Source organism: Artibeus jamaicensis, unplaced genomic scaffold (assembly GCF_021234435.1).
Source record: "Artibeus jamaicensis isolate MK-2021 breed Jamaican fruit bat unplaced genomic scaffold, CSHL_Jam_final contig_332, whole genome shotgun sequence".
Taxonomy (NCBI): Eukaryota; Metazoa; Chordata; class Mammalia; order Chiroptera; family Phyllostomidae; genus Artibeus; species Artibeus jamaicensis.
Genome location: NW_026521788.1, coordinates 7,659,676 through 7,678,688, shown reverse-complemented (window position 1 = coordinate 7,678,688; position 19,013 = coordinate 7,659,676). Strand labels below are relative to the sequence as shown.

Sequence of the window (19,013 nt, the reverse complement as noted above, 5' to 3'; positions counted from 1 at the left end):
CAAGTTGTCAAAAAAATAACATGGCTTTCTGGGAACGTAAAGGCTGACTAGAGTAGACTTTTAGAAAAGTATGAGGGGTGACACTGTAACAGAGAGAGATCTAAAGCTGAATGTTTGAAGGAACAAGGATGATTTCTCAACGTTATTAGATCATTAATAGGAAATGATCAAAAGATAATTCCCAGGAAAACTGTGGTCTCTCAAGTATACATTTAGGGTTGGTAACAATCTCCCGAGACATTTTGTAGAATATATTTTTAAAAAAGATTTTTTGCTAATTGCATAAATATAAGATAGAAAATGAATTTTGAATAAATAAAAAAACAAGCACAAAATAGACCAACTTTACTTTCCCTGAGATGACAAAAAAAAAGTAACTCTAAATTAAATTGTTTACAATTCAGGGGTGTCAAACTCATTTTCACCGGGGGCCATATCAGCCCTGAGGTTGCATTCAAAGGGCTGAGTATAATTTTAGGACTGTATAAATGTACCTACTCCTTAACAGTAAGTGAGAGCTCAGTGCTGCCACAGGTAGAAGCAAGGTTCTGGGCCAGATAAAACAAGGTGGAGGGCCAGATTCAGTCCATGGGCTTTGTGTTTGCCACCTGTGATTTACATATTTACATGAAATACTATTTATGAGTAGATTCATTTCCCCCACCCCCCAGGACCAGCTAATGCCTGAAAGGAATGGCTGAAAACTTTCACTAATTTTGAAACCAAAGAGTAAAGTAGAGGAAAAAGTTACTTTAGCAAAAATTCTCAGTGCCAGGAAAGGCAGGCTGCCCATCTGGAAAAGAATAGAGCAATTAAACTGACAGTTAATCCAGATGGCAACTACACAGTAACTCTTTCTCTTCACATTACAGCAATGAATTGAATTCTAGGTATACAGTTGTCAGATATTGGGCTACTACTTTGCACGTTGTCTGCTCCATTCCCTCAAAAAAAAAAAAAAAAAAAAAAAAAAGAAAGGGGAGAGGGACGGGGAGGGGAGGGAAGGTAGGGGGAAGGGGGGGGTGGGGAAAAAGGGGGGAAAGGAAAAAAAAGGGGGGGTGTTCAAAAAAGAATTCAGTTAAACTAAGGTCTTTATACATACCTCCCTAGGTGTTACTTTTGTTGGGGACTAATCCTGTATCATTAGTTACAAATCTGAAACACGGCAAGTTTCATATTCATAGTAAATCATGTGTATAGGGGGTTGTGCCCCATATTTATGTTGCATTTTGAAACATAGCACATGTTGACATGTAAATATTATTTTTATAGTTTAAAGACATGATAGAAATTTCTTAAAACTCCTACCTATCCCTGAGAATGGTCCACAGCTCTCCACCTAGGCAAGCTTCCATCAACATATACAAATATTTGCTGTCCTTAAATGTTCTGTATAGTCTGTGAATTGCAAACAAGAAAACAAAAGTTATAAACATGACTGCCTTTCAGAAGCATGTACATTTTTTACCGCCATGACTAGAGTCTTATCCTTGGTTTGCCAAGCTTGAGATTGTACTAAAAGGTGAGACAGATCTGAATTGCAAACAGGGAAAAGGAGGTAATGGCTCACAACTAAAAGTTGCACGTGGTGGGCGCCAGTCTCTCCTCCAAGATCCATTAGTCCCGGTGATGACGGACAAAGAGGGCTTCTCGGGATTCCTCCAGCCCCAGTTTGGTTGATATTCCAAACATGGACTCTTGAGCAGTATTTAGTGGTTGTAAGCATACAGTGTAGACAGATATAAAGTAGGTACCATTTTGCAAATACAGATATATGAAATTTATGTGCTATTCGCTTAATGTTCATATTATATCCTATTTTCAGCAAACGCCATGGGCAAGTTAACTAGACAAGCTTCTTCTGCATTTAAATATATTTCCCATTATTTTCTTCCCCTTCAAAAATACTGAGCTGGAATAGCCATTTCATTTTTTTTTAAAGAAGTATTTTATTTTATTTATCTTTAGAGGGGAAGGGAAGGAGAGAGGGAGAAAATATTGTATGCCTGTAATAGCCTTTCATTTTTAAAAATTTTTAAAAAGTATTCAAATACTTAAAGGTGAAAGAGTTTGATGTTTCACATTTTTGTTTTTCAAGCTCTGGAGGTCTATGTAGAGTTTTGGAGAGGCTGAGAAGAGAAAAACGAAGTGTTAGACACCCTGATATCCCTTTTGCGATATCATGTTCTTATCCCAGATATCTTTGAAATATTCTGGGAAAAGATCATGTTTCATTGTCTTTAAAGAAAAAGAGAAGGTAAAAAAATCAAATTTTTCTTTTCTCAAATTTTCTTAAAATCAGACTTATTACGTGTGTGTGTGTGTGTGTGTGAATGAAATGTGTGTGGTATCAGTGGCCGAGGACTATGTGGCTGATTTGCACCTGGACTTGGGCCTTCGGCCCCCAGGGTCTTTACCTCACTATGAAGTCGGAATGAGCCCCCTGCATGATCTGCTTCTCCGAGCGGATGTGCTCCTGTTGTCTTGTATCAACAATGTGGCGTTTCTTGAGAATCTTCATCGCAAAGGTTTTGGATTCTTCACTTTTCAACTGGACCTTGGAGAAAGGCAGAAGGGAGTTAGTAGGATAATGCCCATATAGTCGGTGTAACAGAGGCACTCTCACCTCCAAATCTAAAGGCTCGTGGGGCACTTAAGGGTCACCCCAACCACCACAACAAATCCTTGCTGGAACCGGGTTTAAAATCCAAGGCTCCCAACTATTGTCCAGCCTCATTCCACTAGATGACATGAATTTTAAGTGAATTCCTGAATAATTTTGTGCCCCCTTGAATTAGAAGAAGAGAAATGTACTTGACTGTCATTTCATTTCATATAATGTGTATGAATATATCTGATAGTTTTTCTCCTTCGATCATAGAAGTAAAATTTAATTTCTTCCCCAATTTTACTTCAAGTGAGCACGGCAGAGGTAGGATCCTATAGGCCTTGTGCGCTTCCTCTGTAGTCCTGGTCCAGAAACATTTCTGTGGTTGTCAAATTCGGCGGCAGACCACAGTCTCTGCTGAGACGGCAGAAGTATAGCCTTTTATTTCATCTCCTTTAACCTCCCAGTTTTCCCATCCTTCCGGTTACAAGAGGAAGAAAAAGAGGAAGAGGGAAAAGCAGAAGAAAAAGAGAAAGGAAAAGGAGAAGAAAATAAGTACAAGCAAGATGTTTTTCAAGATATTTTGAAAACTTTCTTCCTTCTCAGATATGCATGGTAGCTGTAACCCTCTTGCACCACAGCCCTCGGTGCGCTGACTGGGAGACCTGGACTGTGCCCGGATGTGTCCGAGGCCTCCAGGCCTCTCTCTCAGCCCCCCGTGGCCCCCAGGGGCTCCGGAGTCCTCACGCAGGCTGCTGGTCTGTGTTTACTGTTATACAAAAAATTTCAACAAGGGGACTTAAAATGAAAAAAGAGAGAGAGAATAGAACTAATGACTTAATAGCAATATTAAAGAGTTATTATCTAGTGCTCTCCTGCAACAGAATCCTCGAGATAATGCCTGATAACGCACATGATTCAGAAATAATAAAAGCCTTGAGGAAATAACACGGCATGCTGTTTCAGCTTTGCAGTTGAAGTCTCCGTCCCTCTTTATTGTGGATTGTTTATGCCTCATCTGCAGGGAGAGTGAAGTTCTTAAGTGTCTTGTACACGCACAGACTGCATTCAGTCTGAGAGGGTGAGGACATGAATGTGGCAAGTCCCTCAGAAGAGAACATGAGGGCACTTCAAATAAATGGGCCTCGTTCTGCTGCCAGCACTTGTGAACCTGCGTGGCAGGTTAGCGGGGAAGAGCCGAGAGCTGAGGATGCCTGAGGCCGAAGGCACGCACTCCAGCTGGGAAACTCTTTGAAATGACAGATTAGTGCGATACAAATGAATTCAGGTGTCGTTCATAATAAAACAAAATGTGAAAACCTGCTTCTCCCAGAAATTTGAACAGCTAGGAAAGATGGCATGAAAAATGAGCTGTGTTACTCAAAATTTAGAGCAAAAACACAAATCATATTCCTCTTGAGTCTTAAATGACTGCAGACTCCTGCATAGTTCACACCCCCGATGTATAAAACATTCTCTCTAGTTATGACAACACACGTTTGTACTGTGCATCGTGTGGGAGGAAATAAGTCAGCCTTCACAGTCACAGGTCTGGACTGAACTCTTGACTTCGGTTAAGGTCTCTCTGTCTCTTACAGAGTTATTGTGACCTCAGATGAGAAGGAGTGAACAAGTGGGCATTCACTGATGACCTCTCTCCTCTTTAAAACAAAGCCAGATCAGGTCACCCCTTTGCTCCAAACCCTCCAGTGGCTTCCCATCTCACTCACGGTAAAGACAAAGCTGTCTCAAAGGCCTACAAGGTCCTATGTCACCTGGAGCCCAGCTACCCATGAGCCTCACTCCCCACTTGCTCACTCTGTCGGGGTCCCCACAGATGCCTTGCTGTTCCTAGAGTGCTTCCCACTATTCACTTGTGCTGTCCTGCATGAACGTTCTCTCACCGGTATTCCCAGGTGTCACCCTCTCAGTTCCTGAGTTCTTCACCCAAATGTTTCCTAATCAGAGAGTCTCTCCTCACACTGGTCCACAAAAAAGGGGAACCACTCACCTCTCCCTTTTTTAGTGTTCTCTATACCTCTTTTCACAAGCTAACACACTAAATAGTTTCTCGATCACTTGTTTAGTGTTCGTCTCCTCACATGTGACTGGGAGCAACCGAAGGTTGGTGGGGTTTTTTTCTGTTTACTGTGCCAGACATAGTGAATGCTCATGAAATAATTGTTAAGTGAATCAAAGAAAGAATAAAATAAACCATGACATTTATCACTGACAAAGCCATGACAGAGCTGAGCTCCTAAGCATGTAAACTGCACACTGTGTATCTCTGAGCTTAACAGGAGAAAAACCAGGGAAGCCATGAAACAAGTGATGTAGTATTTGGTCTATTTCTTCTTTCCAAAGGGACCTTCAATAACGCCTAAAGAGGAAGAAAATATTTATATGTTTTAATGTTGTATAGGAAACATACTTGACCAAATATCTACATGATTCAGCCCTGAATTTTCAATATTTATCTTTATATTTTAACTGTGTTTTTTCTTGAATGACTAAAGTGTGATATCCTCAATTATAGCAGCTACTAGATTATCTCTAAAATAATGTCCACTTGGCTGTAAACTAGCTCTTGGGGTCAGTTAGCTCCTGGGACTATGGCCATCTCTTTAGACTTTAGCCTTCATAACTCTAGTTCCCCTCTAAGTGGAAATTCTATGTTTCCAAGCGTATTTATCATTTTTGCTATAACCAGCTTATTGCTGTTATATAACTATATCCATATGTTTAATTTATTTCACTGTCGCCAGGATTTTAGGTTGAAAATGTAACCTACTTTGCTATTTCTTAAGTAACTTTAAACTTTTTATTAGGAAGAATTTATGGAAATAAGTGAAGCCATCAGGAGAAAGTCAGAGAGAAATAGGAAAAGAAACCTTCATTAAACATGAACTACTGGGCACATCCATAAACATTATTCCATTTAGTTCTGAAGTCAACTTTTAATGGCAAAAGGAAGTTTTGTTTTTACAAATACTTCATAATCAATGACAACAATAGCTAATGTTAATAGCGCTCTTATTAGGTGTCACAAGAAGTGTGAGTTTTCTTACTTAATCTTACTGGCAACCCTTTAAAGATACAATTATTACCCCATTACTCAGAGGAGCAAACTGAGGATTACTAGATAGGTGAACATCTTGCTTCAGCCCACAGAGCAGTCAAGTGGCAGAATTGTGTTCGTGCTCAGGTCTTTTTGGCCCATTCTATTGCCATTATTTGCTGCTGCTCATCATCTGAATAAAAAATAAATTAAAAGCACAGTGATTGATGCTTTACAAGTGAGAGCTTAATGGAATTGGCTAACGCATAGACTCTGTGAGAAAAGCTGAACCATGAATTATTTATTACATTTAAGCTTCATTCATGCTAGACACATGGTTTGAGAAAACAGCCAAATGCTGTCGCTTTTTGAGGCATTTATGGATGCCTCCCTCAGTGTGTTATCAGAGATCTGGGAATCTTAGTGCATGAATCCGGCAAAGAGAAGCCAAGGGAGGTGGGGCGTTGGCAGGTGTGGGAAGGTAGGAAAGGATGATAACAGCTGGTGGGTGGCAGATGGCTGTTGTCAAGGGAAGAAATACAGGTAGAAATTTAGAGATCACTGGGAGTCAATTTTATTGATTGCCAATTTAGCACTGATTACAAAAAGTTCACGAAAATGTATAGCCTATCTATTAATGTTTTCTGTTTTATCTTTGCTTGAGTGGAGGCAGCCCTAGAGCTAGAACCACTGTTTACAGTCTGTAAATACCTCACTTGTTCCTTAATGCATAGCACTTAGGATGTCTGCTTCCATTTTAAACTGGAATGCCACAGACTCACGGCACCCAAGATCCTCCCAGGAAAGTCTGACGGCTGGGGACTACTGGTGTGAGCTAACTCAACAAAGACACCTGGTTATGCTGAAGATATCTGAATAAAAAAAATCCAAGTACCGTCTTCATGAAATATCTCCTGATAGGCTGCTGACTAAAGATCACTTAAGAACACTCAACTATCAGATTTGCTATCCCGAATTTCTGGAGTGTGCTTCTCTCTGGTTTAGTTCTTAACCAGATTCACAGAATTAGGCAAAAGGCTCATAATAAAACTTTCACAGCCAAGTAAGTGAATAAGCCAAGTATCATATTTTCTACTCCTGCATCAGCGCTAGGTTGCATCAGCAACCTAGAGAATGATGGATGCATCAGCTCCATCATTTTCCAATATTCCTCTATTGCCAGACAACTCTTTATGGTCCTATTAGATAACAGCCTCAAACTCTGTGTTCAGGAAATAGGTTACATAAAGTAGCCATAAAATTATCATAGTATTCAAGGAAAAGGTATGAAGTAGCTGTACACTGACCCCCCTGAAACCATATGAAATTAGATTTAAAATTATTCATGTATAAAATAAAAACATTTAGTGTAAAACAAATTTTAGCATAAGAAAATATGAACCTGAAAGGACTAATCTTAAGGGACAAAAAATAGTTGCCTGAAAGGGGGGTGGGAATGGAAAGTATTTGCAAATAGGCACATCAGTTATTACTGGAGAGAGAGAAATGTTCTAAAACTGGGTTGTAGTGATGGCTGTACAAGTTTATGGTATATGAATTATACCTCACAGGGGCATATGTATGGTTCACCATATGCAAAGCAATCGATGTAGTACACAATACTAACAAAAAAAGTATAAAAAATGTTTGATCTTAACAGATGCAGAAGAAATCATTTGATAAGATACAGCATCCATTTATGATTAAAACAGTCAGTAAAATAGGTATATAAGGAAAGAACCTCAACACAATAAAGACCATATATGACAAATCCTCAGCCAATATCATTAACTCAATGGTGAAAAAATGAAAGCTTTTTGTCTAAGATCAGGAACAAGGCAAGGATGCCTATTCTCCCTACTCTTATTCAACATAATTCTGGAAGTCTTAGCCAGAGGAATAAGGCAAGAGAAAGAAATAAAAGGCATCCATACTGGGAATGAAGAAGTAAAAGTGTCATTTTTTACAGATGATAATTTTGTACATAAAAAACCTTAAAGACCTCACCAAAAAACTATTAGAAACAATAAACAAATACAGTAATGTTTCAGGATACAAAAATGTAGAAAAATCCACTGCTTTCCCATTAACTAACAACAAAATTTCAGAAAAGAAATAAAAAAATCAATTACTTTTTCAATGGCAACCATAAAAATAAAATACCTAGGAACTTAACAAAGGATATGAAACAACTATGTACTGAAAACAATAAAGAATCATTAAAATAAATTTTAAAAGAAATGATGAAATGGAAAGATATTCATGTTCATGGATTGGAAGAATCAATATAGGTCATTGGTTAAATTGGCCATATTACCCAAAGCAATATTCAGATTCAATACAGTCCCCTTCAAAATCTCAATGCCATTTTTTAAGAAAAACAAAAAATTACCAGATTTGTATGGAACTACAAAAGACCCCGAATAGCTAACACAATCCTGAGGAAAAAAAGAATGAAGCTGGAGGTATCCCACTATCTGACTTCAAATTATACTACAGAACTATGATAACCAAAACAGCATGGTACTGGCAGAAAAACAGACAGGCAGATCAGTGGAACAGAACTGAGAGCCTGGAGATAAAACCACATGTCTATGGGCAGATAATTTTTGACAATGGAGCCAAAAACATATATAATGGAGAAAAAAAAGCCTTTTCAATAAATGGTGTTGGGTAGTCTGTGCCCATGTTCAAAAATTAATTCAAAATAGATCAAAGACCTAAATATAAGATCCAAAATAATAAATTACATAGAAGAAATATAGGTACTGAACTTATAGGCCTTGGTTTAGAGAACACTTTATGAACATGATCCCAAAGACAAGAGAAGTAAGGCAAAAATAAATGAATGGAACTGTATCAAACTAAAAAGCTCTGCACAGCAAAAGAAATCACTGACAAAACAAAAGCCAACCAACAGAATGGGAGAAGATATTTTCAAACAACTGCTACAACAAAAGATTAATATCCAAAATATATAAAGAACTCATAAAACTCAACATCAAACAAATTATCCAATTAAACATGGGCAAAGGACCTGAACAGTCACTTCTCCCAGGAAGACATACAAATGGCAGCAGACATATGAAAAGGTTTTCAACTTTACTAGCTATAAGGGAAATGCAAATCAAAACTAAATGAGATACCATGTCACACTTGTTAGAATGGCTATTATCAGCGATAACAAGTGTTGGAGAGGTTCTGAAGAAAAGGGAACCCTCATTCACTGCTGGTGAAAAAGAGTCTGGTAGTTCCTCAAAAAATTAAAACAGGGTAACCACATGACCCAGCATCCGTCTCGTGGGTATCTACCTGAAAAACTTGAAAACATTTATTCACAACGATATATGCATCCTGTGTTTATCTCAGCAGCAGCCAAGCCATGGAGACAGCCACAGCATCCTTTGATAGAGGATTGGATGAAAAAGATGCAGTGCACGTACACAGTGGAATACTGCTAAACCATAAGAAAAGACAAAATACTGCCATTTGTGATGACATGGATAGACTTTAAGAATATTATGCTAAGTGAAATAAGTCAGAAAAAGCTAAGAACCATATAATTTTACTCATATGTGGGATATAAAACTGAAACTCACAGGTACATACAGCAGTGTGATGGTCACCAAAGGGAAGGGGGTGGGTCGAGAGGGAGCCTAATACATGGTGTTGGGAGATGGTTTGACTTTGGGTCGTGGGTACATGATCCAATATACAGATCTATTATCACAGAAATGTACACTTGAAACCTGTATGATCCTAATAACCAATGTCACATCAATAAATTTAATTTAAAAATTTAAACAATAATTATACCTCAGCAAAGCTTTTAAAGAAATTTTTAAAAAGAATAAAATGCCAGAAAATATGTACATTGATATTTTCTTGTTCTTGTCTTTATTGATTGTAAGATATATTTTTAATTTACTGGTACATTTTAAGGAATTAAATGTCAGAGAAGCATTTCCTCCTATGCTTATCTTTACCTCTTTAATAAAAGTTCTTCAATTAGTCAAGACTATATTTCTTCCCTTCTTTTTTTAAAGATTTATTTATTTTAGACATGGGAAGGGAGGGGGAGAGAGAGAGAGAGAAACATCAATGTGTGGTTGCCTTTCATATGCTCCTTACCGAGGACCCAGCCTGCAACCCAGGCATGTGCCCTGACTGGGAATCAAACCACTGAACCTTTGATTCACAGGCTGGCACTTGATCCACTGAGCCGCACCAGCTACAGCAAGACTATATTTCTATTTTACTGGCACTCTGTTAACATTTTTATGAACAAATTTATTTTTTTTCTACAATTACTTATTTACTTGCTACTTATTCGAAGTTCTAAATTCAAAAATGTCCTCACAACCAAAAAAGAGAAAAGCAGAATCATGGGTCATTTTAATCAAAATGTATATAATTACCACAATATTCTTTAAAGTTATCTAGTCAAAATAATAGGTATCTGTCAAGCAATGCCTTTTAATATTTTAAATAATGTACATACTGCAATCATATGCAAGTTTATGTAATCTTCTCAGTCCTCATATTTTCAGTTACCAAATGGTAATAAAATCACCATATCTTATATCCATAGATATTGTATGTGAAAATACTTTGAAAATTTAGAAGTGCTACACAAGAATTATTATCATTACTATCACAACTTCTAAGATACATGGGAATGCTAATTAAGATGGGTACATGTAAATACTATTTTACCATTAAAATTCATAACTATGTTTTTAAACTTGTTATTATAACTAATTGAATGAAAAAACAGCATAGAAAAATCTGTGGGAATTTAAGGAAGTTTTACAGAGAACAAAAAGATGAACGTTATTACCCCTCCTCAAGTAACTCTTTGCATATGACATACTAATACGTCCACATAGTTAAGTGGACCTGACTATATTCATGAGAGAAAACAAAATTTTTAAGTGTCAGAAAGCTCCTCTTCTACAAATTAGTCTTGAATTGCATTCCTTAACATTTCATAACTTAAAAAAAATTGCTCATTCTTATATGAGAATTACTTTATTCTGTATAGTGGTACTGCAAATTTTAGGTAAGCATCACTATAGTCTTATAAAAACTCCTGTTTTCAATCGGTTGTTAAAATCTCCTCTCTCGCTAGTTGTCCACAAGCTCACTCTCCATGTGCCCTGCACATTAACATCACACATTTTCTTTTCCTTAGTCAATGCCTAGACAAGAATAAAGTGCAGCATCTGGTCTGTTCCATAGGACACACCAGAGAGGCGAGCCCAGGGAACTTGTCATAGCCTGCGGGACCCGTGTCCAGTACACACAGAATGCGAAGGACGGATTCTGAGTTTAACAAGATGTTAGATCTGGGAAGCTTCTCGGCCACAACACATAAAAGGTATGGTGCTGTTGTATAATTTTATGGTAAAGATTTTATGTATAAATCTTATTTTATTAATAACCACTAAGATACATGGTGTACAATTTATAGAACAAAGGAACATAAAAAAGGTAGCTTATTTTAATTATGTATAGTCTTCCTTGTCTTTGTTCTCTTCTTTCTATCCTTGCTTTTCTTCCCACCTTTACCTCAGCACCTTGACAAAAATACGGAAAAGGCCATTTGCCTTATAAATTGCCTTCAGACTTAAAATTTAGTTCCACAGCTAGTGACAAGAAGTATTAGAAATATCTATATTATTAAATTCAAATTGCTCAAAAAATAAGTACAGCTAGTTTTATAGAGGAGTGTTGAGGACCGCTTTGCCTGGTTTCAGGAATTGTAACTGCCTCCCATGGCTAAGGATGAGTGACCGACCACTGGAATGCAAGCCGCAAAGAGACAAAGCCTGTCTCTGGTAGCAAGCGCTGCCTCAGCTTACTCCCTTGCCCCCAAAGTGTGGTCAGCTAGTCTGAGACTGGTAAGACTCCTCAAGGAGAAGGGAAACCTAAGCCAGACACGATCACTTGGGAGGCCATCATGGAAGGACTTGGGGGGCTGCCATAAAAAAGGAGTGATGGACCCTCACCCCCCCCAGCTATTCTGACATAGCCCGAGTCCCCATGTCCTCTGGGAGAAGCCCTTCCTGGCTCTAATCCACTTAAGCCCGAAAACCTATGATGGGGAAGGCAGTGCAGCTCCTTGCTGGCTAGAGGGGGATCTGGGGTGATCAGGCATAAGAAGAATTCCTAAAAGTCCTGTGAAGCCTGCTTTGCTAAGAGTGCTTTCATACATATGATAAGGGTCCCAGAGGAAATGAGTGTGTCTCCCAAAGTTTCTGCAACTCTCTTCCTGACAGACACTGACTCAGACTAAGCCCTCAGATTTCTTTGAAATGTTATTTACTGTTAGATCCTTGCCGCCTGTATTCCTGTGTATTACAACCCAATAAAAGCCACTGAGAAATGGGCTCCAGGCCCTTCTCCTCTGAGAGATTGGCCACCTCTCCTCCCCAAGCAGATCATGTCTTGGTAGTGTTTACTTTCATCTGTGGCAGATGGGGGGACTTGAGGGCAAAGTCACCCCCATAGAGAAGGTAGTGTTGTTTTTTTTTCCAAAGGGTATTTAGCTTTCAGTTTGGAAGAAGATCAGGAAAAAAACTTTACACTTTTCTATTTTTCCTTACAACATGAAGAAGTCATTCGCAAATCTAAAAACACTTGTGATTTCCCTTAATGAGAAGTTAGCAAATCACTCATTTTGACTCAAAAGGCTACCTACATTGATGCACTGTGTTTACTGAAAAGTGCAATTTAAACATACCATTTCTCTTCCCTATAGTACCTGTGTTAAACAAACATTATTTCATTCTGCAGTTATTATTAAAATTGAAACTTATATTGCATTACCTGAAATACACTTTAAATTATTTTCCTTAATCAAATAATCACTTATTTTTCTTTCCCAAGATTTTACTACTGTGAATAATGTTACACATTTGAAAATGCTACATAAAACAGTTTTAAAACTTTCTTATATGTTTCTAATTTGATGGCTCAAATATTTCATATAATTCAACTTGTTTCTAACACTTAAAGCACAATTATAATCTAAAACTTCACATGAATAGAGTTGAGTATTATAAGCTGACATTTCAATTTCTTCCACTTATTGACTGTGAAGGTTTAAAATGTGTTGAATGAAAGATAGGGTCACATATTACAAAACTCAACTCTGAGATATAATCTGATTAACTCATAAAAGGATTTGCCTTCCAATCATACTTTTGAGATGTAGGGTGTAAATAACTTCATGTTTTTTTTTAACTCTAACATACTAGAATAATTTTAATCAAATGGCTTATAGTCAGATCCTAATGTGGTAATAATATATCCTATATTGAAACTTCACCCTTTCTGATATTTAAAAAATACCTTTTCTTCTTTGCTGTTTTTATAATTAAAATTTTTTACAATAGTCTGTACAAAAATAAATGTATCTCAAATGTACAATAGTTAACCAGTTCAACACATATTTACAGGTTTTTGCTTCTGGCTGGAAATGGGACTAAGAACCAAGCTATTTGGCCCACAAAAATCTCCTGATCTCATAGTTCGATGTTCAAGCTAATACTATGTGGTACATGTCAGTGGCACTGAAGAATAGAAATATGAGAAACAGAGTATGAAATAGTAATAAATTAAATGTATATATTTGGTGAGCTACACTGAGACATATGGAATGATATTTTTGATATTTGTGTCCAGAAAGCAAAGTCATTTTATTTAAAAGCACATGGCTATGTTTATCATTATTGACATACGCAATGGGGCTGTTTTTCCTTCTCACAGAAGGAATCTCTTTACATAGATTTGAAAGTGTTTACACAGAATTCTCAGGGATGTGGAATACATCTTGGCACAAAGTAAGCTACCTTATTCAGAAGAGAAGTTAGGATGTTTTCCTCTGAGAGCAATGCCACCTAAAAATAGCCTGCCAAGTCACCTTACAGTGCATTCTTTTATCTCGAGGGTGGAAGTTTAGAGCTGAATCTGTGTTTATATGCTTTCATCACTTACATCCCAGGACCTAACATCCCAAAACACCTAATGCCCCCAAATACCTACTACTATAAAGTCTAATCTCCTTTAAGAATATAACACAGTTATACTCTCTCAATTGCTATCTAATACTATCTCACTGCACCACCACACAAGTTCTGCTCTTGTCAGGCCACCTGCTTTGGCGTCCTGTGATAACATGTGGCCTTTTGTGTTGTAATCCTTTCCTGGAATGGCCTTTCCCCATCTGTTTACTTAAATCCTAAACTATTCTCTCAACCCTGGCCCGAGTCCTGTGTCTTCTCAGGGCCTTCTTTATTCCACCATCTCCAAATGTTCTTTCTCCTTTCGAATGCTGAGAATTCATCTGCATGAATTTAGAACTTGAAATAATACTAATTAATGTTATTTGCTATTTTTCATATACGTTGACTCTATCTTCTTTCTTAGAGAAGACATAATCCTTGAGGGCAGGAATCATATCTGATGTTTCCATATCTGGCAAAAAACAGGGTATTTCTTAATAATTAAACTGTTGTTGAATGTAATGTGCCTATAAATTCATTTGGGTAAAAAAATCAAATTGTCATAGAAAAGAAAAATGTGAGTATGATCAAGTGCTAACTTTTGAAGAGCTTTAATGAGAGTTATCATAAGCCTTGGAAAGACATGTCTAGTGACTTCTGGGTTTACATCAGTCTTTCCAGAATAATATGCATGTTTGGAGGGGGAACTGTTAACATTTTACTTTACTGTAGGCCACTGACTCCAAGCACTTTTAATGAAAAACACTCATTTTAGCAGATAGCTAGTATATAAAATTTTTATAATTTCAAAAGGTGTATAAGAAAGTGTTCTCATTGTCATCATCGAGTAATCAAATTTTTACAAATATAAGTGTACAAAAGTATATTGTACTGTAACAAGATACATGAAGGCATACCTCAGTCTCTACTTTGACACTGGCATACGTCAAAGTAGAGACTGACTTTACTGCCTGTGACTTCTGCTTAGAAACTGTCATGTGGTTAGATATTTTAGGAGTTCCATTCATTATATTGTGACTACACCTATTATGCTCAATTACCATTTATTGGATTGATTTTAAGTGTTTTTTTTTTAGAAATCAGTACTATTTATTACAGCTAATAATTTGTGTCAGTTTTCTTTTAAGAGTAAACATAAACTGAGGATGGCATATCTAATCGTAAATCCAGTAGAGAAAAGGCTGTGTTAAATTGAGGCAAATTTAGAGTTTTCAACCAGTGCTGAGTCCTGACTTTGGTTACAGAGGACACAAGCCTCAGGGCATCAGGGTCTCCCCAGGGCGCCTTCTTCAGTGTAAGTCACCGTAGAGCACGCAGGCCAAAGCTGCCCCGAGATCCCTGAGCTATTCTGTTTCACTGCCCTGTGGCTTGGCAGGAAGAAGCTCTTGAAATGTTTTCATCTTACATGGGGTTTCCCTTTGGATTTAAGCTGTCTGCCTTTCATAATCATGAAACAAAACTCTGTTGATTGAGCAAAGGGTTTATCACCTAATTTCTTGCTTAATCAACTCTTAGGCTCTATCTTTTTTTTTCAGTTGATTTTCATAGCCCTTCAGGCTTGCTTGCCTGTGATGGACAGTTCCAAGGAAGCTGGCAAAAAAGCAATGAGCACTCAGCAGATGCCTGTATCTACAGCACACAGTCCCTGTTACACAAATGACTGAGTGTGGTGTGCCTCCTGCAACCTGCATGTTGCCTCCTCTGGGCAATCTGACTGTGGGACTGCAGCCCAGAAGGAACGAGAGGTGTTAGAAGGCTGTGGAGAAACTGGATATGATTCAGCAGTCTGCACTGAACGTAATTTCCCATCGAGAGGTTAAGAGGTAGGGCTTTACAATTTAGAAGAGAAATGGGTAAGTGAGAGCAGATTATGTGAGGTACACAAAGGTTCAGTGTGAGGAAAATTGAAAATTCTTTCTCATCTCCACTTGGGACAGATCAAAAAGTAAGGAGCTTTAGTGGTTTGAAGACTTCAAGTTCTTTCTTATGCTGGACGAACGTTTGTATTCTCAGGGCCTAGCTGAGCAATGGGAAGAAAAAGAATACAGGTATTCTACTCCCCTCCTTTTCTTTGGTGAGACTGAAAATTATTAATAAAGATAGCTATCATTAGCATATTTTAATATTAATAGTTATATCAACATTGACAATACATACTGACCTATGACATGTGAGGTACCCTTTTGGGGGATTTAACTCATACAATCTTTGCAATATCATGAGACACATACCCTGTTGTTATCCAGATCATTTTACAGATGAGGAAACTGAGTCTCAGAGGGCATAAGTAAATGACTAAGCATACATAGCTGGTAAGATCTGAATCCACAAAGTCTAAGTCCAGTGCTCTAGCTTTTAACTGCCACGTTAGACTGATTTTTTTTTTCTCCACAGGCAATAAGAGCAGCAAAGATTCAGGGGAAAAAAAGACTTTGAAGGTTTGGAAGAAGAAAAGATGAATAACATAATCACAGTATTTATTCTGGGTTTATGTATAATTAAGATTCTCAAATTCTTTAAGATTCTTGAATTCTATAAGATTCTTTTAAAACAAAGGTGTTTTTTTTTAAATCTGTGATAATGAAGTAACATTTGTTTGATTTCAAGGTGGTGGCTGTTGGTGGTGGTGATAGGAATTTAAATATTTTTAGAAGCCAGATAATGGCAAAAACTCAGTTAAAAAATCATGAGTTCTGGGTAATAACAACAGCTCTTTCAATGGCTGCATGTTCATGGGTCATTTATATGTTTTGTTCTTGACTTTTTTCCCTCTGAAATGTAGATCATGTCCCATGTTCTCTGCTCAGGATAGTTCTCCAGGCAAAACTGTATTATAGGTATGAAAGCAATTTGAAAAGTATAAAGCAGGGTTCAAAGGAAAAGCTTGATTATTTTAGTTAGGAAATATTATTCATTTATTTAAAATTACCATTAAAATCAGTTTATTAATAAATTATCCTGCAGTGCTTTCATTTTATATCTTCCATATCTTTGTTCCTATATTTTATCCAAGTATGTTGTTCTTTTTAGAGAGTAGTGAGTAACTGGATAAATAGATTCAACTTCTAACATTTAAGACAACTACTACATAGTAATGTCAGCTTTAAAAGTTTGAGTTTTGCAAATCTATTCTGGAAAGCAAGCTCCTCTCTGACAAGAGCAGAAATAGAGTAAATTAGGAATGTGACCATAATTCAACGAGACTAATTTTACTTGTGATTCATAAAATCAATCTTTGTATTTTACAGTCATATCTTAAATATGAAGAGGTTTACCTAGATGTCTTTAATTCGTAAATCATATATAAGAGAACTGAGTTACTTTGCTGAAAGTGTCATTATAAACAAAATGTGGCTTTCTGAAAGATATGCTGTAAACAGGTAGCACTGAGTGAATTAGAAATTCTATTCAAAATTTAAAAATGGGCAGAAAATATGGTATATGCCAGAAAACAGAAAAGAAAGCAGTAATAACGACTTCAAAGGTAATGGTTGTGAACAGGATGTATCTGATATTATAGTTAAAATCAGTTATGCTAAATATATTTATGAAATAGACTAAATAGCTTAAAAGCAGAATTTCCACTTATATAATATGTTTACTTTAAGTTTCTGATTTCATCATTGAACAAATCCTTAAGTTTGTACCAGGCAATAAACTAGTTACCAACACTCCTAGTTGAAAAATACTCCTGCATCTAAATTCATTTACATTGACCAAAATGGTAAAACTTAAGAAATGATAAGAAGTCTTTGAAGGATATATAATTATGCGAAACAGCATATAGCTGTAAGTTAAATGATGAAAATGATGATATAACTATACTCCTAACTTAGTTCTAACAAGAAATGGGGTTCAAAAATTCAATTTCTTAATTCTTCATAGTCATTTCAAGAGTTTATCATCTTATAATCCACTCCTGGAAAACATTTGTTTAAAATACTATTACAAAACTAAAGTGTAACTTGTGGTGTTTTTTACACTCATTTATCTGAACAACATTACTGCTGAACTAGGGACTGGTGGGTTCAAGGTATCAGTATCACATACTTGGTGTTAAAATGCTCAGTGCTGCCTACACATATGTGAAAGGAATCCATGTGAATGTCCTATGGCTTAAAATAGCACTCTGTAATACTGATAAAATTACATTGCATGAACTGAAAAATTCTGTAATCACAACAGAAGTAGGCTCTGCCAGCTCCTCCTCCTAACTGGGAACAGTTTGGGCACACTACCATTTTCCGTGTGGCCACCATTGTCTTTGCGGTGACTCACTATGTGCTATGACAACTGCATGTGTAATTACCGTCAAAGTGTCGAGGCCAGAGTCCCAATTCTGGAATCACTGAATATATGGTATATAAAAATTAACAATCACAAGGACATTTTTTATACCCAGTAATTACCAAGCAGTTAGAAAGTGGTAAGAACTGGGAGCACTGGATTCTAAGGGAATAGTGATCCGTTAAATGGCTAGTCCACACTGAACAGTGAGGAAAATGTGGGTATTCTGATTATCCCATGGCGAGTTTTGGGAAATGCAAGATTATACAAGAAGACCTCACTTCAGAGGTCAAGGACTTGTCTCTCTTCCTTTACTGCACCAAATGATCCACTATGGATTTATTATCCATCAATGTATCTAAAGTTTTTGCAAATTGGGCTACACCTTTAACATATATTCATTCTTGAAGTCATGGTTTACATTAGTCTATAAACATCTGTGTAAAAGTAAAATATAATATCCATGAGAGGAAAATTAGGCTGAACTACCTTTGACTATCTCTCCTGGGATAGAGATGATGCATAGATATGTATATACTTGGACACACAACCACAAAACACATACACACATATATATTTTCTGTTTAAGCTGTATTACTTTTTGAATGTCTACATTGAACCTTCCCTAATTCTGTCACTAGCTGCTTGTCCCTCCTCATAAACCTTTAAGAAAATTTTCTGAATTTTTTACATTATTAGCTTGGCATTTAATTGTTCTGTTGAAGTGGTCTTGGTGTCTGTGAGCAATTATCAACATTGCAAAAATCCTAAGAAAATTCCTATACTGTATTTCATAAAATGTCTCACTGGTAACTTAAAGGTCCTCAACTTGAAGTTCTCAGACCTCTAGGGGTCCACAAAGTTGTAATGTTGATTTTGTCATCTAAAACAGCAATTTTATTGTCCATAGACTTCAAAAAATATTTAAGAAACTAAAACAGTCACAAAATCAGTCTCTAAGCAATTCTGTCTTTTCCAATGCTTCATTCAGAGAGGAGTTTAGAAACGTACAACTATGTCAATAAACACA

The 19,013-nt window shown here is 36.8% G+C and overlaps 1 protein-coding gene across 4 annotated transcripts in view; it reads right to left on the bottom strand.

Annotated features, from left to right (window-relative positions):
* The window catches only part of PRKG1 (protein kinase cGMP-dependent 1), a 1,343,317-nt gene that overhangs the window by 30,681 nt on the left and 1,293,623 nt on the right, over positions 1-19,013 (bottom strand). For all 4 annotated transcript variants that reach the window (XM_053663936.1, XM_053663935.1, XM_053663934.1 and 1 more), the window contains 2 exons: positions 2,418-2,557; positions 1,309-1,398 (listed from right to left, as the gene is read on the bottom strand). In XM_053663936.1, coding sequence (XP_053519911.1) covers positions 1,309-1,398; positions 2,418-2,557 — 230 coding nt within the window. The remainder of the gene's footprint in view (positions 1-1,308; positions 1,399-2,417; positions 2,558-19,013) is intronic.